This window comes from Mixia osmundae (assembly GCF_000708205.1).
Source record: "Mixia osmundae IAM 14324 unplaced genomic scaffold scaffold_5, whole genome shotgun sequence".
In the NCBI taxonomy this organism is placed as follows: Eukaryota; Fungi; Basidiomycota; class Mixiomycetes; order Mixiales; family Mixiaceae; genus Mixia; species Mixia osmundae.
This window is the reverse complement of record NW_014575559.1, coordinates 467,634-491,569: the sequence shown is the minus strand read 5'-3', so window position 1 is coordinate 491,569 and position 23,936 is coordinate 467,634. Positions and strand designations below refer to the sequence as shown.

Genomic DNA, 23,936 nt, shown 5'->3' with positions numbered 1-23,936 from the left:
GACATGCGCAAAGCAAATTGCAATGTGTTTCCATACAAATGCAATTAGCCGGTGCTGCTAGAAATCGCCATCCTCGTCGCTCGAAAGGTATGACCATTCATCGCTTGAGCGCGTCATCTTGCGTACAAAGTCAGCAGGGACTTCAATATTGTAGTCTTGCGCCTGGTAGTTGATGGGCCAGGGCTTCGTTTCCCACCACTTGCCGCCGAATTGCGTCGGGTCATCTTGCTCGCTAATCCAAAAGCAGTACTGCACCTTGCGTATGTCTGACATAAGCATCGCCTTTATCGCGAGACGGTCAGGAGACATGAGATCTTGATCGAGCAGCGCACGGAGGCGATATAGCCAGTAGATGTAGAGTCCTTGTGCGCGAACCATATTCCAGTAGTTAGCCGGTGTCATGCCGTTGATCTTAATGCAGAGGTGTGGTTGAAGTCGGAACCCTGGGACAATGAAGCGCCCTTCGCGTGCAATGAACGCGCGGATGAGCTCCTTTTCGCTGTTTTCAAAGTACTGGGGCTTGTCGAGTTCGGCGACTTCGGCGTACGACCTCATTCTGTCAGCTATCTTGTAGTGAAGATAGGATGGATGATGAGGCCTCTTCAGCTGAGCGATGAGCACGTCGAGATCAACCCAGTTGAGAAGGTTCAGCGCGTAGCGGCGATGCTTCGAGCAGACGACATGTCTGTCGAAATCGCTGTACTTGGCTCTGCAGTTTTCGCAGTAGCCAGGCTTGGGTTGAGCTTGCCGCTGCACCATAGGCACAGCCTGACGCTGGAGTCCGGAATCCGTGCTGATCGAGCGGCGCAGGGCAGAAGGTCCTGCAGGCAACGTCGGCACCTTGAAACCGCCCTGTGATGCTTCGGCGGTAGGTACACTGAGCCGAGGTTGCCTTGCTCCAGAGACGTACTGCTTTTTGTCAAGCATCGCGATGCTCTTGTCGTATCCCGCCTGGCCATGAGCTAGATGCGGACCAGAGCGTACATTTGACGTAGTCGAAGCGATGTTCGATGTGATTGACACAGAGTTGCCCGAGGCTTGCTGAAAGACTGCATTGTTCTCGCATGGCTCGTTGCATTTGTTGGTAATGTCACCAAGGGGCATCTTGCCATGTCGTTTGCTGAGCGCTGTCATTGACACGCTCTTACGCAGATTGATCGATTGTGTGCCGGCTGCTGCAACAGCGCGAGCAGCCACATCGACGTGCGCTTTGACACACTGCGCCTTCGGCTTGATGAGAGGCGCTGCTTGATCGTTGCGCGTGAATGCGCCTCGACCCTCTGCGCCACCGTAAAGCACTGGCCAGTCAGGCGTCTGCTTGCTCGACTTGCTGAAGATACTCATGGGCGGTAAAGGCGTCGCATATTCCTTGACAGCGATTGGCCTGTGCTCTCCGGCCATGTCTTCGATGAGCACAAAAGCTGTCCGCGGGTTGAAGTAGCGATAATCCGGGCGCAGTGCATCTGCAGCCGTCTCGCGAGTGCGACCTGTGATTGCCTCGGATCGCAGCAAGGAAGGCAAAGACTGCTTTGACAGAGCCGCGTCCGTGTTGCGCTTCTTCGGTGAATCCGTATGAGAGAGCTGGAACAGCATCTTGCTAAGTTTTTCCAGCGACCAGATCTTCAGACCGAATTCTTGCGCCTTGACAAGAACGTCCCTGCTATCGTAAGACGCAGTCTCGCTGCTGAGTCTTGTTGTCAGCTACTGCAGAGGCAGCATTCAAGAGGTCTTACTTCTTGAGGAGCTTTAGAGGACTGCGCAAATTGCCGACCGTTTTCTGGTTCGCTTTGGGTGCTGTCACTGGTTCTTGCGACATGCCACGCCAAGGCTGCGTCTTTGTCAATGTTGGCAGAAGCGGAATCGCTCGGTTGGTGACGACATGTGTCACTCTCTTGCTGAAGAAGCGATCGAGATGCTATAAGGAGTGTAAGCACATCTCAGGATCAGTCGGTCGAAAACGCACAGCATCCAGCTCGAGGATCTGATCCTCGAGATCTACCTGCTGAATTGGGTCGACGGCTTCAAAGTAGAAGACGTAGCCCTTGAAGGCGCGTCGATACTTGCGCTTCCATTCGGCAGACTCTGCCTTGAATGAATCGCGGATAGCCTTGTCGCCTGGTTTAGACGTGTTCGTGCGACTGTTTGGCGCAGGACGTTGCGGCGTCACTTTGAGCGCTTGGGGTGGGGGCGTACGAGGTAGACTGGCAGTAGCGTCGGCCTGGCCTGGCCAATGAGCAAAGGGCGTGTTTGCTTTCTCGCTGCCATCGACTGGCGACTTGCTTGTACCGATCGTGGACAGAGCCTTGCGAGTTTGGCTTGCGCTGGATTCCTGTGACGTGTTCAAACATAACTTCGGCTGGGCGCAGTCGTCATCTTGTTCTGCTTGCAGCGTTTGCGCAGTTTGTAGAGCCTGGCTCTTGTGGACTGCGACGTCTTGGTCGACATGCACGGTGATCTTCTGCCGAGCCTGTGTGTTTGCTTTGCGCTTGGCTGATAAGCGTGCCCCAGGCGCAGCGCGATCTTCGACATTGCTCAGAGGACGAGGTCGCTTAGCAGGCTCTGCAATCGTCGGCAGAGATTGTGCTGCACGCTTGCCCAGATGGTTCTCTGACTTTGCCGGCACAGTTTCGGTCGGTGTGGCCGGCCAGTTGATGATAGCTAGCTCAAGATCTTCATCGATCGACTTGCGAGTAGGCGAAGGCGTCACAAGGCTATCCTGCGTGTCAGTATGCTCTACTTGTTCTTGCAATTCCTCCTCGACCGTCTCCGGCACAAATTGATTCGACATTGTCACCGGCAAATCCGTGTTCTCGACGGACTGCTCAGGAGTCTCCGTGCTTGTCGGATCCCGCTCTGGCGTGGCAGGTGCGAGTAGACTTGTGCGGACAGCTTCCTCAGATCCAAGCGAGGCGGTGGCGGCGATGTGCGAGCTGACTTGAGCATTGAGAGTTGCAAACGTTTCGCGCGGCTGCCGTTCTGGCGCGTCCAGCTCGATGCTCTCCTGAGGAGTCAGTGCGCGCTTCTTGCCTTTGCCGTCTGTGCAAATGCTCTGAGCCGGCGAGTTAGACGAGCTGAACGCCTTTTCTGCTGCCTCGCGGGGTTCTAGAGGTGACCCAGCATGTGCGCGAGCCTTGCCTGATCGCGTTCGCGATGCGAGCATGTGAGCAGGGTTGAGGTCTGCTCGGACAATGTTGACGTGACTCGATGCTTCTACTGAGCTGATCGAGCCCGCTTCTGTCGCCTGTCGCTCGCGTACCATGCGAGGTGCGGCGAGCAGCGAATTAGAGGAGCCAGTGTGTGCAGGCGCGATGGCTGTCCCGACGAGCGTTGTCGAAGGAACAGACTCGTGCGAACGCGATTGGGACTCGTCTGATCTGACGATAGTAGGATGGCTGGGCGAGGAGCAGCTAGCTCGTGATGAGCCAGATGTCACCCTCTGTTGACTCGAGCTCGTCTCGTACTCCTCGAGCTCGCAAGCAGGCGCGACAACGCCTTGAGGCTTTCTCATGATGCGAGACTTGGCTGCCTTGCTCGCCATGGCCTTGCGGTGCTCGGAAGTGTATGTATACTTCATGCTTGCCTATTGCACGACCTGACGAAGACGACACCCAAGCGTGCGTCGATGTCAGATGCGTCTGCGCGCGTGTCAGATGTCAGCGCACTGTGCTGTGATGACAAGGCAGGCTGCTCACCGTCAACGATGCAGCAGTGAGCCGACTGTCCGTTCGAGCGGCGAGTCGAATTTGTGCTCGCTCGAAAGCAACAAGACGCGATCGAACTGTGGCGACCTGCGGAGACTGCATGCTCTCAGCAGAGACCGGTCTGCTGCTAAATCTCTTGCCCACGACTATCCATCATGGCACAACGTCAGGCGACCATCATGGACGCAGTGCATCGCCCTCTATCATCTGCCGAGTCTCCGAGCTGACCTGGAGCCGCGCAGGACGATGTGGACGACTTTGACTTTCCCTTGCCAGATGCTCCTCGACTGCCGCCCAAAGCGAGCTACGACGAAGATATGGACCTTGTATCCGAGCCCTACGAAGCCAATGTGCCCGACCGAGCTCGCTTGCCGCCGTCTCAGACTGCTGCGAGAAAAAGCGTGCCTGCAAAGCAAGGGCCAAGCATAGAGCAGCAGGCGATGTCGATGTTCCCTGGCCTCGAAGGCAAAGAGATGCTCAAGGATGATAGTCTCAATAAGCGGTATGTCATCATACTTGGCGGCAAGCTCCAGCTGACATCTACGCACAGGTGGACATCGCTCTATCCGATCTACTTTGACGCCGCGCGACCACGAAAGGGCGGACAACGACGTGTGCCTCTCAACTCGGCAGTCTGGTATCCTCATGCGACGGATGTCGCCAATGCAGCCCACAAGCTCGGTTTGAGATGTGTGCTCGAGGTCAGTCTTGTCAGCTTCAGGTATGGACCAATCTGACGAGACATGCTGTACAGCCCGACAGATTTCATCCTCGCGAATGGGAGAATCCAGGCCGCGTCAAGGTCTTAGTCACAGAGAACGGCAAATTCGCACATCCAGTCATCAGGCAAAGTGAGTCAATAGCTTACACCGGGACACACGACAGCTGACGAATAAGTAGAGCACGATTTATTGCTTAAAGTAGCAGCAGTCATGCGGGCCGGTATAGACGTCCGCAAAGTCAGCGAGAAGAGGCCAGACTTGCCAATAGATGTTCGGCTTCCGAGGCATTCACCTGCGCTGTCACACGGCACGCTTGCGTCAGCGCTTGCAGGCGGGGGAATACCAGGCATGCCACCTGGTATGGCAGGTCTCATGGGCGGTGCAGGCGAGCAAGCCGAGATAGAGGCTCCACCAAAGCCTGAGCCGAAACCTTCAAAGGGCAAGCGAAGGGTTCAGATCGTTCGGAGATGAGTGTAATCATTGCACGAGATCTTGCACGTCCTCGGCGCGTTGGCGTAGCCCGCCATGATGCCGTCAAGAGCGCTTTCGCCTGATCCTCGCTTCTTCACTCAGCAGATCGTCACACTCCTTCAGCATTCAAGCCGGCAAACGCACTACCTCGACTCACATCGGACATCACCGCAACAGCAGGCCAACGAAGCCACAGATACTATGAAATTCCTCAGTGCCCCATCAATCGCTATCTCATCCCTTGTTCTCGCTCAGTCCATCCTCGCATTGTCCGATCAACCACTCCACGACCTCCTCGGAAGAGATGGTCTCTTGGACCAGCTTCATCAAGCCAGTCCCCTCGCTTTCCCCGGCAAGCTCAAACGAGTACGCCGTCATGCGCTGAGCCAAGTCGAGCGAGACTGTCGCCACGGCGGCGGTGGGGGCTATCACGGAGGTACGAGTATATGCTTTTTCACCGGTCCTCGCTGACGCGCTGACAGGCGGTGGCTCACACCATTGCGACGAAGAACAGCCAAGCTCTACGATCGCGCCTACTCAGACGGAGACGCAAGAAGCACTCACTGTCAACTCCTGGATCAAGTCGCCTTGCGAGACACATACCGTTTACGACAGTACGACGACTACACTCTACGCGCCATGGACGCCTGCTCAATCAACCGACGACTCTACGGACATCCAGGCTGAAGTCACCTCGACATCTGCTAGCAATCCGCTCTGGTCCGGCAGACCTGCGTCCACTATGGACCAATGGTCCACGGAGCCCACGCTAGTCTCCGACGCATGGGATACGCCGGCCTCAGATGCATGGGACAGTGGATCGTCAGATTCGTCAGCCCAGCCACTGTCAGAAACATCGAATACGGCTGCTACGGTCTCATGGACCACGCTAACATCAGCTGCATTCACAAGCCCTGCATCGGCGCCGTGGACTACTACACGACCTTGGAGCACGCCAGATCCGACCCAGACGGCCGCGACCGAACCGACATTGTCGAGCTCGACTGATGCAACGCCGGTTTCGAGCCCCTTGCCGACGACTGCTCCTGCCCTCACTGTCAAGTGCTCAGGTGGAGGTGGAGGCGGTGGTGGTCTCTTTGGTGGTGTGTGCTCATTTGACTGTCTATAAGACAAAGCTCATGTCTCGCAGGCGCTGGTGGCATGTTGAGCTACTTAACAGTCATTAGCAACGCTCATGTCTTCCACAGGTGGCGGTGGATCTTGCAAGACCATCGAGATTGCTGCAGCATCTTCGGTCATACAAAAGCGCCATTACAGACGTCGCTCGCAGAGTAGACGACAGCTGCAAAAGTTACCTGTCGCTGGACAGGCTGCGCGTATTTTGGGCAAGCGTAAGAATTGCCGGCCGCGCATGCGAGAACTTGCAGAGCATTGATACTAGGAGAACGCAGGTCTCTGAACGACGACACTGACGACACGGAAGACTACAGCGACGTTTATGACTTTGACAGCATCGAAGATGGTGCAATAGACCAAGATGACGAAACATATTTTGACGATACCGACATACTCTATCCATAGGCTGATGCTTCGTTGAGCAGTCCAAGACGCTCCGAGCGGCCGCATAGGTCATAGAGATGGCATGCATCACATATTATACATTTCGAGTGCGTGCAATCGCAGTCAACGATCAAGGTGAATGAACGAACATGTCTAGTCAACTCGCATTGGCGCCATCGGTGGTAGACCGCCGAGGCTCGGTGTCGGTGCAGTGCCTGCCTTGTTCCTTCTGCCGAGCAGGGTTGCATTGTTGAGTGTAAGATCAAAATTATTTCTGCGTCCGGTATCACGCGTACCGGCTCGTCCGGAAGAGTACAGTGTTGCCTCTGCGAGTTTGCGATCAGCGCCGCCCCAGCCCTGATAGCCTTGCGTTGTCGCTTTGGTGCGCGGCTTGCTGCCGGCGGCTATAGCGGCTTCCTCTTCCGCTCTCTCGCGTGCCTGTCGTGCCTGCTTCTCCTGGATGGCGGCAGAGACCTCGTTGCCGTACTTTCGCCGAGTGATCTCGATGTCTTCGTCCTCGTCCTCCTCGTTCAGTTGATTCAGAAATCCGCGCGCGCCGGCACCACCAGGTCCATTGTACGCCCTCCTCCGTGCGCCTTCTTCCTCCATGCGATGTACGGCGTAGGTCACATCAAAGGCTTCTCGGAGCTGTGCGACACCAGGCGAGGGCATTGCGCGTCCGCCCATCTGTCGATCCTGCATCAGAGGCGAGTCCATGGGCATCTGCTGCGCTTTTTGGTTGACCAGAGGCGGCGGTAGGTTTGCGACCTCTTGCGGATTGAGATTCGGCCTAGGCGCCTTTTCGTGGCACCAGGGATGCGCCAGGAATTCGTCGATGGTGAACCGCTTGTCCGGATCGACGCACAGCAAGTGCGCGATGAGGTCCTTTGAAGAAGCTGAGATGTCATCCCACCAGGGGCTCAGGAATGTGTAGTAGCCTCGCGCTACCTTCTCTGTGAGGACGTTGATTGATTCATCGTAGAACGGCGGAACTGTGAAGAGATGTCAGCACTGTAGGTCTCTTGCATGTGCATATCTGACTGACATCCGCAAAGCCTGGCAGAGTCACGTCATCAGTAAATACAACCCCAGGTAAAGATGAGCCACTGACAAAGTGTATAGCACGCATCCAAGCGCCCACATATCCACCGATTTCGAGTACCGCTCGTCCTTGACGATCTCTGGAGCTGTATAGCCGACCGTGCCGCAGGGTGTCATCGTTTCCTCGTTCCACACGATCTTCGAAAGACCAAAATCGGCGATCTTGACGCGGCCTATACCGCCGCCGCCTATGCCTGGCACAAACTCGCCCTCGTCTTCCTTCTCCTCGTCGTACGGGCGAGCCTTCTGATGTTTTGACGGGATGATCGGGATGTTGTCGAATAGCAGGTTCTCTGGCTTGATGTCGCGATGGATGACACCCTTTTCTTCGTGCAGATACCGGATAGCATGTGCAACTTGCAATATGACGTGTCGAGCGAGTTCCTCTGAAAAGTACGTGAGTTTGACAATCTGATGGAAGAGCTCTCCGCCAGGCCTACGCTAGGTCAGCATATGATATCGAATGTGTGTGGTGCGCTTACATGAGTTCGAGGACGAGATAGTAATGCTCTTTTGATTCGGTAAAGCTGATGAGCTCAACAATGCCGTCGTGTCGTAGTCCTCGCATAATTTGTACTTCCTTGAGGATGTTGGCGCGCTGTTACGAGTAGAGCGAAAAAGAGGGGAAATGTGCGAAGTGGAGGGCACGAAAGAGGAAAAACAAAGGCAAGCGTCAGAACATGCTTCTTAAGTGCGACCGCCCAGACAGAGTGGGGAGGTGAGCTGACCTCGGTGGCACGAGGGCGCTTTTTGAGGTCTTTGGTGAGATGCTTGTCCTGACGGAGTGGATGACAAGCAGACGAAAAAGGGACAAGGAGGGAAAGGAGAACAGGCAAGGAGAAAACACTGTCAGCATGAGCTTATAACTCGACAGAAGAATGCAAGAACGGTGGCAGGCCGCAATGTTTTAAGGGTGTCGAGGACGGCACATTTCAAGAGATGAGATGCAGATGGTAAGACTGACCTGGTTGTTGGATAATTCGTATTTGCGGACGCATTTGATTGCTACCTGCCGCTTGTTGACGCGATCATATGCTTTGTACACGTTTGAGAATGCGCCACTGCTTCAAGTGTCAGTACTTCACCGAGGGCAGATGTGATAGACACACTCTCCCATCTTCTCCATCAACTCGAATTGTGCTGGTAGACCCTCATAATAGGGCAGCTTCGCTCTGGCGGCTTTCTGCTCCATGACTATCCGTTCCGCTCTTTCGCGCGCGGTAGGATCGACGCCTGGCGAATGGCCTAAAGGCTTTGTACCAGTCTGTGCTGACCCTGACGCGCCTGCGTAGCCGTATCCGGCAGCTTGACCGCCTGCGGCATGTGCCGGCGCCGCCGCGGGGTTTTCAGCCCCGAAACCGCGAGCTTCCGATCGAGTGTGAGGCTCGGGCGCATAGGCAGCATACTGGGCTTGCATAGCACTGTTGGGCGCTTGGTGAGCTTGGGGCTGCTGTGGTTGTTGATTGTGATGTCGTTTGGAGGGCGAGGCTGAATGAGCGCCGCTGCTGGCGTTGTTGTTCGAACGAGGTGGAGAGGCGTGATGATCCCGATCACGATGGATGAAGTTCTTCAAGTTCTCGATGACCGGCATTGTCAGAGCACAAGGTCCCCGGTGAAGTGCAGACCAGGCTTAGTCAACAAGCCCTGAACACGCGACAACTAAGGCGCAGGCCAGATGGTGCGAAGTTGCTTCGATGAGCGCACCGTGACTAGCAGCAGTCTACGTTCCGAAAGGCGGGCGAGTGATTTGATGACTGCGCCGATGTGGGCGTAGGGTTGAGATAGCTATCTATCGTTTGCAGCGCTTGCTGGGCGGGGTGCTTACACGGTGAAATGCAAAGGAGCGACGGTGTACGATGTCCGGATGGCGCTATCAAGTCAACAGAGTCCAGCCAGAGTGCCAGCGGTGGACTTGTGAACGAACGATAGGCTGACGAGAAGACTGCGCGCCTCCCCGGGTCAGCGAGGCGTGAGATCCCGAAAGAGTCGCCTCACTCCTTCTGTGACGGTCTGAGGTCGAGCCTGGCTCCTCCGTCCGCGTGTCTAGGTCGCAGGCAAGAGGCTTGGCAGATTTTGAATCCGGTCAGGCCTGCTGAGGACCTAGCTGGCCTCGCTATTCGCGCCCGTCGACGTCATCACTGCATCACTGCCTCCCCGCTCTTCGCCGATCGTGACGTGCTCTGCTCGCGCGCTCGACCGACACGCAGCCGATCAGTGCTCAGCTGAAAGGCGTGTCCTGTCGAGCCTGGTATCACTCGCTGTCTGATGCCCGTCGAGAGTCAGCACAGACACGAGCAAGCACTCTCGACCGTCCTCGAGCTCTTCCAATCTCTTACGAGCGATGAGGTAGCTGCCCAGCTCACGGGCGTGCCTGTCCTCCCCCCACTTCATGATGAGGCGTCGCACAGCAGTCGTTCGACACGCTCGACGCTGACGGGCTCATTGGAGCGCTTGACCCCTGCGCCCGAGCAATGGACGTTCCACGGTCTCCAACACGGCGTGCGGATCTACAGCCAGGGTCGCGAGGATCGTTCGCGCACAGGTGCTACAAGCACTCGGCTAGAAGGCGACGAGGGATACTCGTCCTCAGCTTCGGGATCGCCTGTACGTCGACCGATGCGAATAGACACTTCGCCAGAGCGACAGAGGCCTCCTTGGCTGTCACCCACCAATTCAGACTCACGCTCACCACGACTGGAAAGGCCTGCGCAATCTTCGCCAGCGTTGCCCGTTTTCGTCGCAAAGCCGAACAATGATCCAACAACGACAGCTTTCTTCAGGGGTGAGGGTTTCATACCAGGCCGCTGGAAGCCCGAAGATGTCAGCGCGACGATAGAGTCCTTTGGCGCACGAGCCCAATGGGATCCTCGCTTCAATTCATCGACCGCATACGTAGTAGAGCGCTTGTCGAGCTGCGATAGATTGTCATATGCGCGCCTAAAGTCGGCCTTCCCTGTTGGCGATCGGGATGCATGCATTGCTGGTCGATATCATGAGGCGATCAAAGACAAACTGGCGTACATGTGCGTCACTTCCGTTGAAGATCCTCTGTTACCTGTGAGCACCTCGATCATGAGTGGTAGCTGAATTCTGGCTGATCCACTCTTCAGCCTACAGAAGTCGTTCGCTCGACGATTCATCTCAACTGCTGGAAACTGAGATATGTAGACGATTTGCCCCGCGTGACACCTCTCAGTCTGGACGACACTTCCGTCGAGCCACAAGCACCAGCTCTGTCCATGATCACACCACGGCCGCCCAATACTCGCGGGCCGTCTGACTTATATCGGACAGTATCGACACACTCTCAAGACGAAAGTCCTGTGACTCTATCGGCAATGCCCAATGCTCAGCCGCAGCGAAGCAGTCCTCGCTCGAAGCGAATGCCCGATCAGCCACAGCCAACGCGCAAGATGAGTCACGTCATCAGCCAAGAGAAGATATTTCAGCCTCTGCTTTACAACATTCCCAATCGCTTGTCTGGGCCCATGGCTCCCGGAAGTGTGAGCCAGCAATCCACAGAAGAGACAGAGTCCGCTATGCCTGGCTTATGGGTGTCCTTCATCAGTCGAAGCTCTCCTGGTGGGGCAGTACCGGAGAGCTACTACAACATGCTGCAGCTATCGCTGCCGCTATCGATCTCGTGTTTGCGCAATCATCTGCAGACTTACGGCTTCGCACCTCATCTCGTTCGGCCGCAACTGCCACACCTCGACTGTCGGGTTCTCAATGAGAGCTTTGACCCGGCGTCGGGCTGTTACGAGCTCATCTACTTGTCAACGCACAAAGCTGACACTCTACCGACCGCAGCCAACGAGACGCGCATTCGATTTTTCGGCAACGCATTCTCCAAAGGCCGTTTCGATATCACCGTATTGCATGCTCAGAGTTGGAAGCTCGAATTTGACATCCCTGCGCTGAACGGCGCCAAGACTGTAGGGTACGATGGGCAGGTACAGACCGGCGCTGGCTCGACTGTCAGGAAGACACGGCCAAGTCTCACGCAACGCTTCTCTTCTGCTGCGTTGACTTCGTCACATCCTTCGCCGCAAGCGCCACGTACAGCCACCATAAGCGAGAACGAAGAATCTACAGACCTGTCGCAACTGCCTGGCAGCTGCGGTGCTTGCACTCTCGTCATCGCCAACGACAGCATGTCTGCCATGCCCGTACAAGTTCGCATCGATAAACGGCCCGAGAAGGCAAAGCTGACCTCGAGCTCGTTACGCAAAGTCAGCGAAGCATTGGCCGAGGCCTCTCTTGCACCTCTGCCATCACTCACTGCATACGAAGACATTGCCTCAGGAACTGACTCGATCATCAATCACGGCAGTGCTCTCGAGCTTCTTAGCGCAGACATCAATGTCCGACGCCGGGCGGCCGCACGGATGGCTTTACACTCGGCCGAAGAAGTCATACAGCGGCTCGCAAACTCGCGCGATGCGTTTGCGCCAGATCCCGTATCGCTCATCCCTGCTACCGGCGATCGTTGGAGCACTTCACCGACAGTTTTTCACGCAGCCTGATCTAAGGTGGATGCATGGCTTATACAGTGCTTCAAGGGTATCTCAAACAAAATCGTAACGGACATCAATCAAGACCAGACAAGATGAGAGCCCGTCAAACCATCAAGCCGTCGTCTGCTGTGGGCCACCGAACACCTTCGTGTGCGCCTCTGCCGCCTGTGTAAGTCGGTGTACAGCAAGACGGTTTGCCAGGCTCTGGCGAGCGATGGTCGGTCGTTTCGAACGTGAAGGGATCACAGGCGCTCCCTTGTTGTTGTCCACATTCTCTGCAGAAGGTGCTAGTATCTCCTTCGACGAGCGATGCGTCAATTCCGGAGATGCTTTGAGCTGGGCTGGCTCCAGCTGAGCGAGTACCGGACTGATCATCTGATGAGAACGCTTCTTCTTCAGGAACGGACTAGGCAAGTTCTCCTGATCCTTCATGTCGTAGATTGGCTCGCTGCCGTACTGGTAGGTAGACGGCGGCAGCTCCGGTGGCGCTGTTGCTGTCCTTGCTGCTGCTGAAGGTCGCTGATGCGCATCTGTGATGCCCGCTGGCTCGCTGTTGAGATGCACAAGAGGCGGCGTTTTGGTCGGCGAGGGAGGCAAAGGCGTGGCGGCACCGACAGCAGTCGAGATCCTTCGGCGGCGGGAGATGGCAACCGGGACTTTGCTCGGGCTGAGGTGAGGACTGATGTCCATCGGCACCGGACTGTTGGCTCCCTGTCGGGGCGTCTGCAGGTTGTGCATGGACTTGCTCGTTGTGATCCTTTTGCCGCCTGGTGTCTGCATCTGTTGCTGAGGCTCGTAGTGACGGAATTTGTAGGTTGCGGGGGTATCAATCGACATCATGCTCAGATCGGCATTGCTGTAAGGCATGTCAGCATTGTTCCTGACGTGTTCTCCAGGTACGCACCCAGGTGACCGCTCGCCAAGGGGCGCGCGTGGTGAGCTGGCCGTACGGATCACCGCGCGCTGAAAGGCGAGTGTCATCTCAGGATAGGCCGAGGTACGATGAGCTCGATGGCGTTGGTAGGCGACATCGTCCTCATCTTCCGACGAGCCGTCGTAGGCCACTCTGTTGTCCGTAGGCAGAGCTGACAGGGACTCTGAGCGCACAATGCCAGCAGGCTGTAGACCGTGACCCATAGCCTGAGCCCATCGAGCGCGATCGGTCTGGAATGCTGCCTCGGCGACTTGCAGCTGCTTCTCGCGTAATTCGAGGGCTTTCTCGCGTTCGGCAACGCGTGCTTCTCGTCGCTCGACTGCTTCGCGCTTTTCGTTGACGAGTGCATTGCTGCGCACGAGCTGAAGCGTGTGAGCCTCGCGCTTGTACTGCTCGAGTGTCTTGAGTTGCGCCGTTGTCGGTCGCAGCTTCGGATTCTGTCGTAGCATGCTCTTGATGACGCTCGAGAGGTTGCTGGAATATCCACGCGGAAGTGAAGGAATTTTGCCCTCGCGGATGAGCTTCGTCAATTCCGGCTGAGTCTGCGCCTGATGAAAAGGCGGGCTAAAAGATGGCGTTAGGGATCGTTCCTACGACGCAGGGAATGACATACTGGTGAGCGCAGATTTCGTACAGCAAGCAGCCGAGAGCCCAGATGTCCGATTTGGCGTCGTAGACTTGACCGTTTATGAGCTCGGGTGACATGTAGTACGGTGTCTGCGTGAAAAGATGAGCGCGTGCAGAATGAACAGGGTTCCACTTACGCCAACGTAGGTGTTGGTGAATGCTGCAGATGCCATGGCCTTGCTCAGACCAAAGTCACCAAGCTTGATCATGTTATCCTTGTCGAGGAAAACTGGCGTAGCCGATCAGCTCGGGCAGCTGCGGGCTCCTCATAACGACTGACCATTCTCGGGCTTGAGATCACGATGGAGGATGACTTGCTTCGGGCGGTTCTGTGAGTCGGTCTCCGAGTGACAGTCCGAAAGCGCGATGACGATCTGGGTCAAGTACGACCAGACGAGATCTTCAGGTATGAGTGTGCTGCAAGGCTGTCAATGCCACGATCGCGACAGTCCATGGGGACTCACTTGTCTCGTCTGTTGCGACCGATGAGAGCCGATAAGTCACCGCCAGCGCAATACTCCATGATGATAAAGACGACGTATTCGGCTTTGTCGACGAAACGCTCGTAGTAGCGCACGATGTGATAGTTGCTCTCCATGTTCTGTAGGATGTTGACTTCTTCTGACAGCTGCTTGAGATCTCTTTCGTTCATTTTGAGGTAATTGATCTCCTTGCGCACAAAGACCTGTCATGCCGCCTCTCATGAGACCAACACGGGAGATGTGGGACTCCTGCACTCACAGCTCCATCACGTCGCCTGCGTACTTTGCGAATGACCCCGAAGCTGCCCTTGCCGATCATCTCTAAAGGCTCATAGATCTCGTCGACTTGCTTTGTTGTGAGATTGTACTCATTTCGCTTGCCAGCCAGAAAGTCAGTCGGCGTCGTCGAAGTGGTCGTGCGCTGGCCCTGAGGAGGCTGATAGGGCGGTATGACGAGGTTGGCAGTGTAGGGATTAGCTGCATTCGCCTTGCGCTGCTGCTGCTGCTGTGCGGCGTACATTTTGACTTGGCCGCCAGTCGCACGTCGACAGCCAGAGAGCCGTGATAGAGCCCCTAGGCCTCAAAGCCTCAACTATCTGTATGCCAAGACTGACTCGAAACGATACCGCAACAGCTTGATTGGGGGTCGTCAATGCGGCAACGAGCGCACGTAGATGCTCGTCGGGCGCCGGGCGCGAGTCAGGAGATCGCGTCACGTGATTGTAGACACGAAAAAAAAATCGAGCTCGTGAAGCTAGCCAGACATCTACGCTGCATTCTTTACATCCAGCCTATTCATTGAGGCTTGAAGGGCGTGACAGTCCAGCGCTCCTCGCTCAGACCTGCAGCAGTCGTGCTGAGACTGCTCTGGGTGTCTACGCTGTAATTTCGAGCGCGATTGCCGCTGTATCCGCCAGCGCAAAGGTTGCGCGTAGATGTCGTGACATACTCGGGCTGACTGATGCTCGAGACGACCGATGTCGTCATACGCGTAATCGTAGGCGAGCTACTGGCCGTAGTCGTAGAGGAGGGCGGAGAGATGTGACCGCCGCGCGAAGACCACTCGCTGGCTTGCATGTTGCATTCGTCTACTTCCTCGAGATGGCCAGTGCTTGTCGTTACCTGACGAGGACTGCACTTGATCGTCAGCGACGCACCGGACACGATGTGCAGACGCATACCTTGGGAACGTCAAAGTGGAAAGCGATTGCTCCATGTGACTGTCGCCGACAGCATAGCCACTCTGGACTTTGTTGCCTTGTTCGTACGTGCCCTGGATCTGACAGCCTTTTGACTGACCGCCTTGCATATGCTCGCCTGTCACCTGGCCTTCACTGTGGGTCTCGACGCGCTGAACCTGATACGAGCTCGTGCGCGACACTTGCTGTGAACTCTCGCAGCCGACTGTGTACCCACTCTGGTTCTGGCCGCCAGTAGCGCTCTTGTCTTCCTTCGTCACTTCGCGTGTTACCTTTTCCTCGCGCGTTGTCTCCTCGCCCGTGACCTCATCGCGCACGGTCGTGTAAGTGGTCACAGTTTCGTAGACGCGGGTCTCGAAGCGTTTCGCGACCTCGTTTTCATAGGTGTGCATCATCTGTCTACTAGTCAGTACAAGCATGCTTTCTGTGAGGTCCAGCTCACCGTCTCGTACTGGGTCTGGTCTTTGCTGAGCTTGGCCATTGCGAGGGCAAGTTCGCACCATTTCTTTGCCTCTACGAGCTTCTCCTTGTTGTGTGAGAGCGTGAGACCCATGTTCCACGTCGTCGTAATGATCCAGTCGCGCTCTTCTTGAGGGATTGCGCCTTCGTCGGATTGCTTCATGACCTCGAGCGCCTGGACAAGGTACTCGTACGATTTGTCGAGCTGACACGCCAAGGTCAAGATGGCGACGGTAGCATGAAGCCAGCGTGAGAAAGCAGCAATGTCAAGATGTCCGGACGAAACTTGAGCTTGCATGGTGAGCTGCATAATGTTTGCGAGCACTTCGCCGGGCAGTAGCTTTTTCTGCAGGGCAAAGTCTGCCATAGCGGCGGTGATCTGCCAGGCTGCTTTGAGCTGCATGCAATGATTCATGCAGGCGAGCATTCGCTCCCATTCTGCTGCGGCTGCGCGGATCTTGAAGATCAGTACTTGCAGGGCACTGTAGACGCGCTCGATGACAGGCGATTGCTCGATCTGTTGCTCCTGTTCGATGTGCGTCGTGATCGTGGAAATCATCTCATCGCTCTGCTGAGCTTCTTGCAAAGGCAACTCGTCATTAGGTCCAATGTTGCCGACCTTGAGAGCTGCAAGAGCGAACTTTGAGATGAGAAGCTGTTCATTGAGCTTGCTTTTGCGCGAAGCATTGGTCTCATGTACGAGCACGCGCTCGGTGAGTTTGGCAGTGGTTTCGTACAAGAGGCACATGGTGGGTTTGTCGAGGACGTTTGCGTACTGCTCGCAAAGCTTTGCGGCCTGCTGATGCATCCAGTGGAGCTCTTTGTTGCAGTCTGAAATATCCTTGGCGGTTCCCTCGATCTGTTTAACGACACTGATGCCTGCCTCAAAGAATGCTACAGCCTTTCCGAGCAGGTCATTGTGATCGAGCCCACGGACCGAGTCCAGACGCTCTGCTGTGACATCGATCAGGTGTCGCAAAGTCGTCAAGAGCTCCGCAGCAGCTGGTCCGTGCAAAGAGCGTGCACACATCTTACCAATGGCGCTGAGAACCTGGCCAACGACATTGTTCTGCTCGAGGTCGAAAGCCATTCGATAGATCCAGACCAGACTGTGCTGATCAAAGTCACCCGAGTCCATCATGCGACGTAGATTTTCTGATGTCTCGCGCGGGTTGCCCTTGAGCATGGCAGCCAGAAGCTTGGCATTGAAGTGACCAGCCTCGTCTGGTTCGCCACATGCGCGCATGAGTTCTTCGGCCTTCTTGTGATCGCTGAGATGCAGATGACATATGGCAGATTTGCGGAGGCTTTTGACTTGCTTTGCACGGCCAGAAGCGGCAAAGATATCGTTGCCAGCTTTCTCGTACCAGCAAGCAGCGGTGGCAATGTCGTCCTCGTGGTAGCATTTATCGCCAAGCTGCCACAGTCGGCTCTGACAGGCCAGTGCGGTGTCATGCTCGAGCTTGCCACGGGATTCGCTGTTGATCACATCGAAAATCTGATGGACGGAATCAAGGTCTTTGTATCTGACGAAGAAGAGACAAGCGAGGAGTGCCGAGCCGGTGGCGTGCGTGGCGCCCTTCTGGACAGCAGCGCGAAGTAGGCACACGAGAAGCTGCAACTTCAGCGGGCGCCTGCTGCAGATGATCAGCTCAGCACTGGCAAAGATAGCGAGACGTACTTGATGATGCCTTGTGTGTCTTGCAGAAGCCTGTGTCTCCGTTGGATCAGTCATGAAAGGTCAAGTTGTGCTCTACTGACTGCTCTACTGCATTCTCTGTCGTTGGCATAGCATGACAAGCCTGTTCAAAGACTGCACGTCGAACTCTGGATTAAGCCGCGTCAGCTTGAAGTGAAGGGGTTGCGCGCCTTGCAGTATATCTCCATCTTTGCCGCGACGAACGATGAGCCATTGCAGATAAGTTCGAAAAGTATCGAAGTTTGGAGAATCGCGAACGAGAGTTTTGATAGTCGTCTCGGCCTGTTCGATGCGCTGTGCATCAGAGGTCGAGGTTGATGGACCCAGGGAAGATGCGTAAGCGCGCATTGCGGTAACCTGTATGCAAAGTATAATCGTTTAACTACACTTCCACTGCGATAATTTGCTCACCTTGAGCACAGAGAGCGCGTTGACTTGGTGAGCAGCAGGGCAGTCAAGGACGGTGTTGGCAAGCTTGAGAAAGTCGAATGCCTTCTCGCGCGACATGTCTACTTTGAGCAGCTCGAGACCGCAAGTGAGCGTCAGACGACCGAGACGCTCGATCTCGATCATCGTGCAGTGCTTGAGAATTTCCTCTGCTGCAGCCTTGCAGAGCATGTGAAAGGTCAGATCGACTTTGTGAGCCTCCCATGCGAATTCGGCACGAGTGCAGTGAAAGAGCAGCAAGGCTTTTGAAGCTGCAGTCTGGGCTTGTGTCTGCATGGCCCAGCGTGATAAGTCAAATGCTAGGCTGCTAAGCTCTGACCGACCTCGTAGGCCGAAGAATGGCGGACACTGAGATGCGCATGCTCGGCTTGATAAGAGTTCCTGACTTTTGAAAGGCACCCGTCATGGTCTGTGGTCTGCATTGAGTTTGTCAGGCGTCGATGACATTCGTATATATGCAAAGCACGCTCACCATAGTCAGTCCGACGGTCGAATGGGCGGCTTTGCAGTGATGCTGCGTTTCAATGACCTCGCAGTACTGCTCACTGCACATCAGCTTTGGCCAGGGACGCAAGTCGGAGCATATACCTGCGCAGCTCGCTCAAGTAAGAACGAAGCTGCATGGGCCTGACCCGACGCTGCACAATGTTGAGTATGGTGAGCAGTTCAGATGACGGGCATACCTTTGAGTGCGCTAGCCGTGTGCGACGCAGTCTCGAGCAAACGAATGACTTGACGCTGTTCGAGACGATCGTAATCCGCCTGTACCTGGCTGACATCTTGCGCGCTAGCGATCAAAGTGTGTTTCGATGCGCGATGGAGTGCATAGAGCGCTTGTATTGAGTAGAATGCAGTACGACGGACTGTATCCTTGTCAGTCGCCAGCAAGATCAAGTGGGGCTCAACTCACTGGTAGCGCAGATCGTCTTGACCTCGCATGATTCGATGCTTGTGTTCTTGAGTGAGATGGCTCGGTTCCAAAGCTCGAGACCGATGGACTCGAGCAGCTCTTGAGTGTGTGTGAGGCCGTTGTGGTCCCAGCTTGACTCGCAGAGATTGAGGGAGAGCGACAGTGACTCTGCAGCGAGGGCAAAGGCCTGCAAGTCGCTCGAGAGGATAGCAAGATCTTGCTGGAGTGCGTTGCTCCATAGATCCGATGACTCCTCTTGCTGGGTGCGGGTCTTGTTCGATGATCTGTTGGGGTGAGTGAATGTACTGACAGGAGTTGCCGAAGGAATCTGATGGGCCAGCGCTCTATCGGCCTGTGTGAGAGCCGTCTGTGCGTTGTCTGGTGTCGGCCTGATGAGCTTGCACTCTGGCTTGTGTGGCGCATGAGGTGCCGAATCAGCCACAGGTGCAGATGAGGTGTGCACGTGAGCATCGGCCTGAGTGGTTGCAAAGGTGACGGAGGTCAGGTAGACGCTCAAGCTGGTCTTGCAGCGAGTGTACGTCGAGTCGATGCGAGTGAAGGTCTCCTTGAGTGTTTGCACGGCAGAGCAGTCCGCCGAGGCTTCCTGCATGGTCGTGTCTTCAGTATGAGGGGATGGCTCTTGCACGTGCTGTGCGGCTTCAGCCATGATGTGCACTTGAGCACAAGAAGCGTCGTGCTCAGGCAGGTAGGTGTGCGAGCAAGGCACGGCTTCGTTCAGCTTGATGTACGATCCCCAACGGGCCCGCTCGCTCATCCACTCTTGCGAAATTTAGGTTGAGTTCACGTTACACGCTCGCCTCCTCGTTCGCTCGCACGCTGTCTGCCAAACTGAGTGCATGTGACTTCTGACAGTCAGCCCGGCTCTTCTGGGGCTTGCCGTCATTGCCATCTGCCTCGGCCTTGTGCATGAGACGGTTGTTCGGAGCAAAGCGTGCATGCAATCAAGCTCTCCTTCGACAGCTGAGGCACGACGATTGGTTTTCCTTGGGGTCACATGTCTGACTGGATCAGCGTCTCGTCACCAGCTCCCCTGATCGCCGCTCTCGGATGCTGACCGCCTGAGCTCGTTTGCCGCGGGATTTCCGGCCATCATAAGAGATTGTCCGTCATTCGTCTTTTGTCAATCAGTCCGCCCCCGATCGACGTCGGTGAGCTCAAGCAGGGGATAAGACATTGTCTGGGACGCAGGGGCATCTGGTACGGTTTACATTTCCTCCGCAACATTGCAACGCGTGCCATACGCACCGAGCCACGCCGGCATACCGAATTCGCCTCGGCGTCGTCGGCCGGGCAGATTGCAGACATGCAGTCCGTGACCGATGACGGTCTCTCGCTGAGGCTTCTCGGCTATGCAGAGAGGCACAAGGTCGATCTTACGAAAGCCGGCGAAGATAGCGACCGCGTTGCTCTCCAGCTCGTCCAGGCAAGCATCATGGCGCTGCGCATGCTCGAACCTCATCCACGCAACACAGATCGCACCGAAGGATGATCAATATCTGCTGCATCTGTCCGACAAGACCCACTGGATCGATGCGCAATTCGACGCAGATGTCATCAGCGAGATTCAAAAGTACGCTGTCCTGATGCTATGACCGTCTGAGGCTAAAGTCACGTCAGATTGAGCGACGGAGCCACACTGCCCAGTCTCAAAGGCGGCATTTTCCGCCTGACGCGCTGGTCGCCAATATGGGACAAGTTTCCCGGACCGAACACTCAGCTCAGCCTGCGAGTTCATAGTGCAGAGTTCCTCGGTGGCAGAGGTGAGGGGACGTACGGAACGCCTTTGCACATTCTTGCGGATCCGCGCATTAGGCAATGGACCGGCCAGCTAGCGTAAGTAATGACCCTTGAGCGATTGCAAGGTCGCTAAGCCGGCACTCGTCCAGTGAAGAATACGATATGCAGCATCCCAACTTTGCACCCGATTCGCCTTCGACTCAGCTGTCAGACTTGCAAAGACCGGCAGCCTCCATGGCACTCCAGACCACGCCCAGTGGTCTCGGTCTGTTCGATCAAGTCAGTAATAGTACCTCATCGATACCCCAGACAAGCCCAGAGATGCCCCTTTCGACCATCAGCATAGAAGCACGCGCTCCAGCAGCCACACCTCCCGTCTTCTCACCGAGCAGTCTGGACAGAATTGACGGTGCGCCGATTCAGTTGCCATCGTCGGCGTCGGAGAGCGAAGACGACGTTCTGCTGGTTGCGCCTAACAGCAAGCGCACAAGGACTCCACCGAGCTCTGCCAATGCGTCAAGTAAACGTCAAAAGATAGACGAACTATATGACATCCTCACTGTCTCAGTTCCGACATCGGCCAGCAAGCTTCCTGTAGACGCAAGCAAGCAGATCCAGCGAGTCAATGACGCCATCGAGCGCAGCAAACGCAGCGCAAATCAGAAACAACCCGACGTCGTCGATCTGGCCTCTTCGGAAACTTCGCCTGTCCTCGAACGGTCCGAATTCGGTGCAGACCTAGATGGCAATGCCTTGGCAGAAGTGGACGCTGCACTCGCACGAGAACTTGCGCAGGAGCAGCAAAACAGTGCGAGCAAGCTGCCTGTGACTATTACCGCGACTGCATCAGCAGCGTTGCAACACGTCACGACGAGAGAAGCGGCAGCTGTTGAGGCGACAGTCAGCCGCAAGAGCAGCGTACAAAGCTCGCCCTTGCTCGCTCGGTTAGAAGTCATGTCAGACAGGCGGACGCGAGACGAGCTGGCTTCGCCTATGACCTCTGATCATTCTGCTCAGCCCGATGCAGCTTTGAGCGATTACTCGCCTCGCAGGTCGGCATCAAAGAGCATATTGAAGCAATTCAGGCAAAAGCTCAAAGGCAAAGCTCGCGAGTCCATGTCGAGCAGGACGTCGGATCTCGAGCTCGAAGGCAGATCTACGCCACGAGTCGACGGTGAACAACGGCCGTTGCAACTCGTCGAGGGGTTCGGTGGTCCCACGCTTGCTTATGAGCCGCCCCTGCTTGCAATCGAGCCCATGCGCCATCAGTGGACGATAGGACGACTGCTAGATCTTTGGCCAAGACAGAACTAGACATGATGTTGTATCATCTTTGCAAGGCATTGTACAACAACGAGAGAGCGTGCTTGGGGTATTACAAATGCTATAGATCTGCTTTTGATGATGCGGGCTTGGTAACGGACGCAATCAGATTGGCGATAAAGTGCAAGCAAGAAGCTGCTGAATGTTTGCAGGCTTCGGTAAGCCTCGTCAGCAAGCTAGCTTCTCTTTCGCGCCTCTGTCGCGTATCGTTTGCGTTTTGCGAAGCTTGAGCTTTCCGAGCAGAGCCACCCGGCGTAGCCTTCCTCGTCTTGCGCTTGCGTCGCTTGGCAGTAGCAGAAGGACTCTTTGCGCTCGGGGAAGACGCCTTCTTGTCGTGCTGTGCTGACCGTTCCTGGTGTTCCCACAAGTCTCTGAATCGCTCGACGGCTGCTAGACTGCTAGAGAAGCGATTGAGCGTATTGACAAAAGCGACGACTTCTGATCGTGCAAGAGATAATGAGCCGGTCTCATCGTCGGAGAAGAGCAGCTTGAGTGCTGTTGCCAGTCCAGTCACCTGCAATTTGCCCCAGAGTCTGCACTTGTCGCAGCCCACGCAATCCATGATCCGCGAGACGTTACGGAAATGAGTCTTGAATTCCTCTTTGAGCGTCGCGGCATTCGCATCGATGAACATGTTGCTCTCATCGAATGTGCCCGGACAATTTGAGGCTTCTCGTATGAGGCCGGAGATCTGCTCTCGTACTTGATGATCGTCTACAGCGCCCAAGATATGATGTCCCGCCTTTGTGAGCGCACGCAGCATGAGGACGTAATTGAAATAGACGTTCTGAAGTCGCTCTGGATGTTGGGCAATGCGAGTGATGAAGCACTCGAGATTGGGCGACCACTCGCCCGTCTTCTGATCGAGGTACTCGTCGCAGATATGTATGGAGATTGAAGCGTGTAGCCCCGATATAAGTCGATAGTACACGCGTTTTTCTAGGCAGGTCTCGTCATCGCCGCCGTCTCGAGGCGCCTGGATGCTCCGCAAGAGCTCGCTCATCTCCGTCTGACGTGACTTTGGAGGCTTAGTCAGAGGCGATTGAGCCGGCGCGGCTGCCTTGTTCAGACTAGCCGTCAGAGACGAGTGTCCCAGTCCGCCAAGCGAGGCAAACCCGGTGCCTCCCTGCTCAACGCCTTCGGATGGGTCTACAAAGGAGGTAGGTACGCCGAAGCAGTTTTCTTCATAGATTGCTCGCCAAACTTTGTTCGCAGAGTGACCGGCATAGCCGGTAAAACGTTCAGGATTTGCGCTCAAGTCGACATATGATCCCTCTGCTCGGCAATAAGCTGCTGTATGGGACATGCAACGGACAGCGTACCGTTGATGGCTGAATGTGGATCATCAAGCACGCAGAAGTCTGTCTCGCGATAGACGCATCCGCGTCCGAGATCGATGGGGACTTTGCCGCCACGCGTGGATGCGATGCCGCTCAGCCGTTCCGCTCTCCACTTTTCCGGTATGTGTGACTGCGGTAGTGAGTCAGCCGACCGTGAGCTTGTGACTGAGGCAGTTCCGACTCACTTCGTCTGTCGTCTCAACGCCGCAAGCTCTGTTCATACAGCTGCCATCCTCCCGCCAGAAGGGACATTCTTTGTAGAGATCAACTTTCCAGAACTTCATTGCATCGGTCTTGGTGACAGCTTCCAGTCGCTGAGCGAGGGCAGCATTGGTTGCCTCGACTGATTGGAAGTCGCAGCAAGCATCTTCGATTTGGCCTGTTGGCGTACACGATGCGCGGACAGCTTTGCCATTTTCGGGCTGCGGCGAGGCTTTCTGAGATGCACCCGACTGGAATAGGACTGTCTCGAAGAATTGTGACCTCGGACGGCCAAGAGTGAGATCGATGCCAGCTCGCTGACCGTCCAGTGACGATGCTGACACGTCAACGTGGCCACTGCCCAGCCAAGACAGCAGGCAGCAGGCGAGCACCACTGCTCGTACGGGCCTTCGTGTGACCCCGAACAAGCGTGTCATGACTTATAGATCAATGTCAGCCTAGCAGACTCGTCATGACCTCGTGCCGGCAATGCTGATGACGGAAGCGAGGAACGCGGCCAATCG

General features: G+C 55.7%; 10 protein-coding genes across 10 annotated transcripts; 4 read left to right on the top strand and 6 right to left on the bottom strand.

Moving 5' to 3' along the window:
• Positions 1-57: 57 nt before the first annotated feature.
• On the bottom strand, positions 58-3,574 carry L969DRAFT_17337 (uncharacterized protein; the record flags this gene model as incomplete). The annotated part of the gene is made up of 3 exons (XM_014712255.1): positions 58-1,684; positions 1,734-1,915; positions 1,964-3,574. The coding sequence occupies 3 exons, from the start codon at positions 3,572-3,574 to the stop codon at positions 58-60; spliced, it is 3,420 nt and encodes a 1,139-aa protein (XP_014567741.1).
• Positions 3,575-3,856: 282 nt separating this feature from the next.
• On the top strand, positions 3,857-4,894 carry L969DRAFT_17336 (uncharacterized protein; the record flags this gene model as incomplete). The annotated part of the gene is made up of 5 exons (XM_014712254.1): positions 3,857-3,889; positions 3,944-4,203; positions 4,252-4,402; positions 4,456-4,552; positions 4,602-4,894. 5 exons carry the CDS (start codon positions 3,857-3,859, stop codon positions 4,892-4,894), a joined length of 834 nt encoding a protein of 277 aa, XP_014567740.1.
• A 57-nt stretch (positions 4,895-4,951) lies between these two features.
• Positions 4,952-6,436, top strand: L969DRAFT_17335 (uncharacterized protein; the record flags this gene model as incomplete). The annotated part of the gene is made up of 5 exons (XM_014712253.1): positions 4,952-5,330; positions 5,377-5,997; positions 6,045-6,050; positions 6,103-6,246; positions 6,297-6,436. The coding sequence occupies 5 exons, from the start codon at positions 4,952-4,954 to the stop codon at positions 6,434-6,436; spliced, it is 1,290 nt and encodes a 429-aa protein (XP_014567739.1).
• Positions 6,437-6,568: 132 nt separating this feature from the next.
• On the bottom strand, positions 6,569-9,107 carry L969DRAFT_49007 (uncharacterized protein; the record flags this gene model as incomplete). The annotated part of the gene is made up of 7 exons (XM_014712526.1): positions 6,569-7,407; positions 7,461-7,471; positions 7,527-7,952; positions 7,999-8,114; positions 8,245-8,292; positions 8,481-8,577; positions 8,626-9,107. 7 exons carry the CDS (start codon positions 9,105-9,107, stop codon positions 6,569-6,571), a joined length of 2,019 nt encoding a protein of 672 aa, XP_014568012.1.
• Positions 9,108-9,175: 68 nt separating this feature from the next.
• On the bottom strand, positions 9,176-9,459 carry L969DRAFT_48982 (uncharacterized protein; the record flags this gene model as incomplete). Its single annotated transcript, XM_014712525.1, has 2 exons — positions 9,176-9,270; positions 9,342-9,459. Coding segments are annotated over 2 exons (213 nt in total), but the record flags the coding sequence as incomplete, so codon positions are not given.
• Positions 9,396-12,042, top strand: L969DRAFT_23855 (uncharacterized protein; the record flags this gene model as incomplete). The annotated part of the gene is made up of 2 exons (XM_014712298.1): positions 9,396-10,573; positions 10,627-12,042. Exons 1-2 carry the CDS (start codon positions 9,782-9,784, stop codon positions 12,040-12,042), a joined length of 2,208 nt encoding a protein of 735 aa, XP_014567784.1. The 5' UTR covers positions 9,396-9,781.
• A 102-nt stretch (positions 12,043-12,144) lies between these two features.
• L969DRAFT_48742 (uncharacterized protein) lies at positions 12,145-14,596 on the bottom strand (the record flags this gene model as incomplete). Its single annotated transcript, XM_014712524.1, has 7 exons — positions 12,145-12,889; positions 12,938-13,531; positions 13,581-13,684; positions 13,732-13,823; positions 13,875-14,011; positions 14,059-14,279; positions 14,336-14,596. 7 exons carry the CDS (start codon positions 14,594-14,596, stop codon positions 12,145-12,147), a joined length of 2,154 nt encoding a protein of 717 aa, XP_014568010.1.
• A 235-nt stretch (positions 14,597-14,831) lies between these two features.
• On the bottom strand, positions 14,832-20,026 carry L969DRAFT_87365 (uncharacterized protein). The gene is made up of 12 exons (XM_014712523.1): positions 18,791-20,026; positions 18,564-18,743; positions 18,469-18,518; positions 18,353-18,418; positions 18,204-18,296; positions 17,845-18,150; positions 17,604-17,790; positions 17,496-17,547; positions 17,416-17,445; positions 15,718-17,368; positions 15,258-15,670; positions 14,832-15,208 (listed from the first exon to the last, which is right to left on the bottom strand). The coding sequence occupies exons 1-12, from the start codon at positions 19,563-19,565 to the stop codon at positions 14,872-14,874; spliced, it is 4,140 nt and encodes a 1,379-aa protein (XP_014568009.1). The 5' UTR covers positions 19,566-20,026; the 3' UTR covers positions 14,832-14,871.
• On the top strand, positions 19,896-21,864 carry L969DRAFT_87364 (uncharacterized protein; the record flags this gene model as incomplete). Its single annotated transcript, XM_014712522.1, has 4 exons — positions 19,896-20,234; positions 20,284-20,381; positions 20,429-20,644; positions 20,698-21,864. The coding sequence occupies exons 1-4, from the start codon at positions 20,115-20,117 to the stop codon at positions 21,860-21,862; spliced, it is 1,599 nt and encodes a 532-aa protein (XP_014568008.1). The 5' UTR covers positions 19,896-20,114.
• L969DRAFT_87363 (uncharacterized protein) lies at positions 21,604-23,925 on the bottom strand. Its single transcript, XM_014712521.1, has 3 exons — positions 23,397-23,925; positions 23,194-23,341; positions 21,604-23,146 (listed from the first exon to the last, which is right to left on the bottom strand). Exons 1-3 carry the CDS (start codon positions 23,847-23,849, stop codon positions 21,933-21,935), a joined length of 1,815 nt encoding a protein of 604 aa, XP_014568007.1. The 5' UTR covers positions 23,850-23,925; the 3' UTR covers positions 21,604-21,932.
• Between the last annotated feature and the right edge of the window lie 11 nt (positions 23,926-23,936).

Excerpts from the sequence above, each read along its gene's own strand:
- L969DRAFT_87365 (XM_014712523.1), bottom strand. The coding sequence starts at position 19,565 with ATGAGCGAGCGGGCCCGTTGGGGATCGTACATCAAGCTGAACGAAGCC. Across the intron at positions 17,369-17,415 it reads GACACACAAGGCATCATCAA|GCGCCCGCTGAAGTTGCAGC; the intron begins GTACGTCTCGCT and ends CATCTGCAGCAG. Across the intron at positions 15,209-15,257 it reads TCCACTTTGACGTTCCCAAG|TCCTCGTCAGGTAACGACAA; the intron begins GTATGCGTCTGC and ends GATCAAGTGCAG.
- L969DRAFT_87363 (XM_014712521.1), bottom strand. The coding sequence starts at position 23,849 with ATGACACGCTTGTTCGGGGTCACACGAAGGCCCGTACGAGCAGTGGTG. Across the intron at positions 23,342-23,396 it reads GCGTTGAGACGACAGACGAA|TCACACATACCGGAAAAGTG; the intron begins GTGAGTCGGAAC and ends TCACTACCGCAG. Across the intron at positions 23,147-23,193 it reads TCCACATTCAGCCATCAACG|AGGGATCATATGTCGACTTG; the intron begins GTACGCTGTCCG and ends ATTGCCGAGCAG.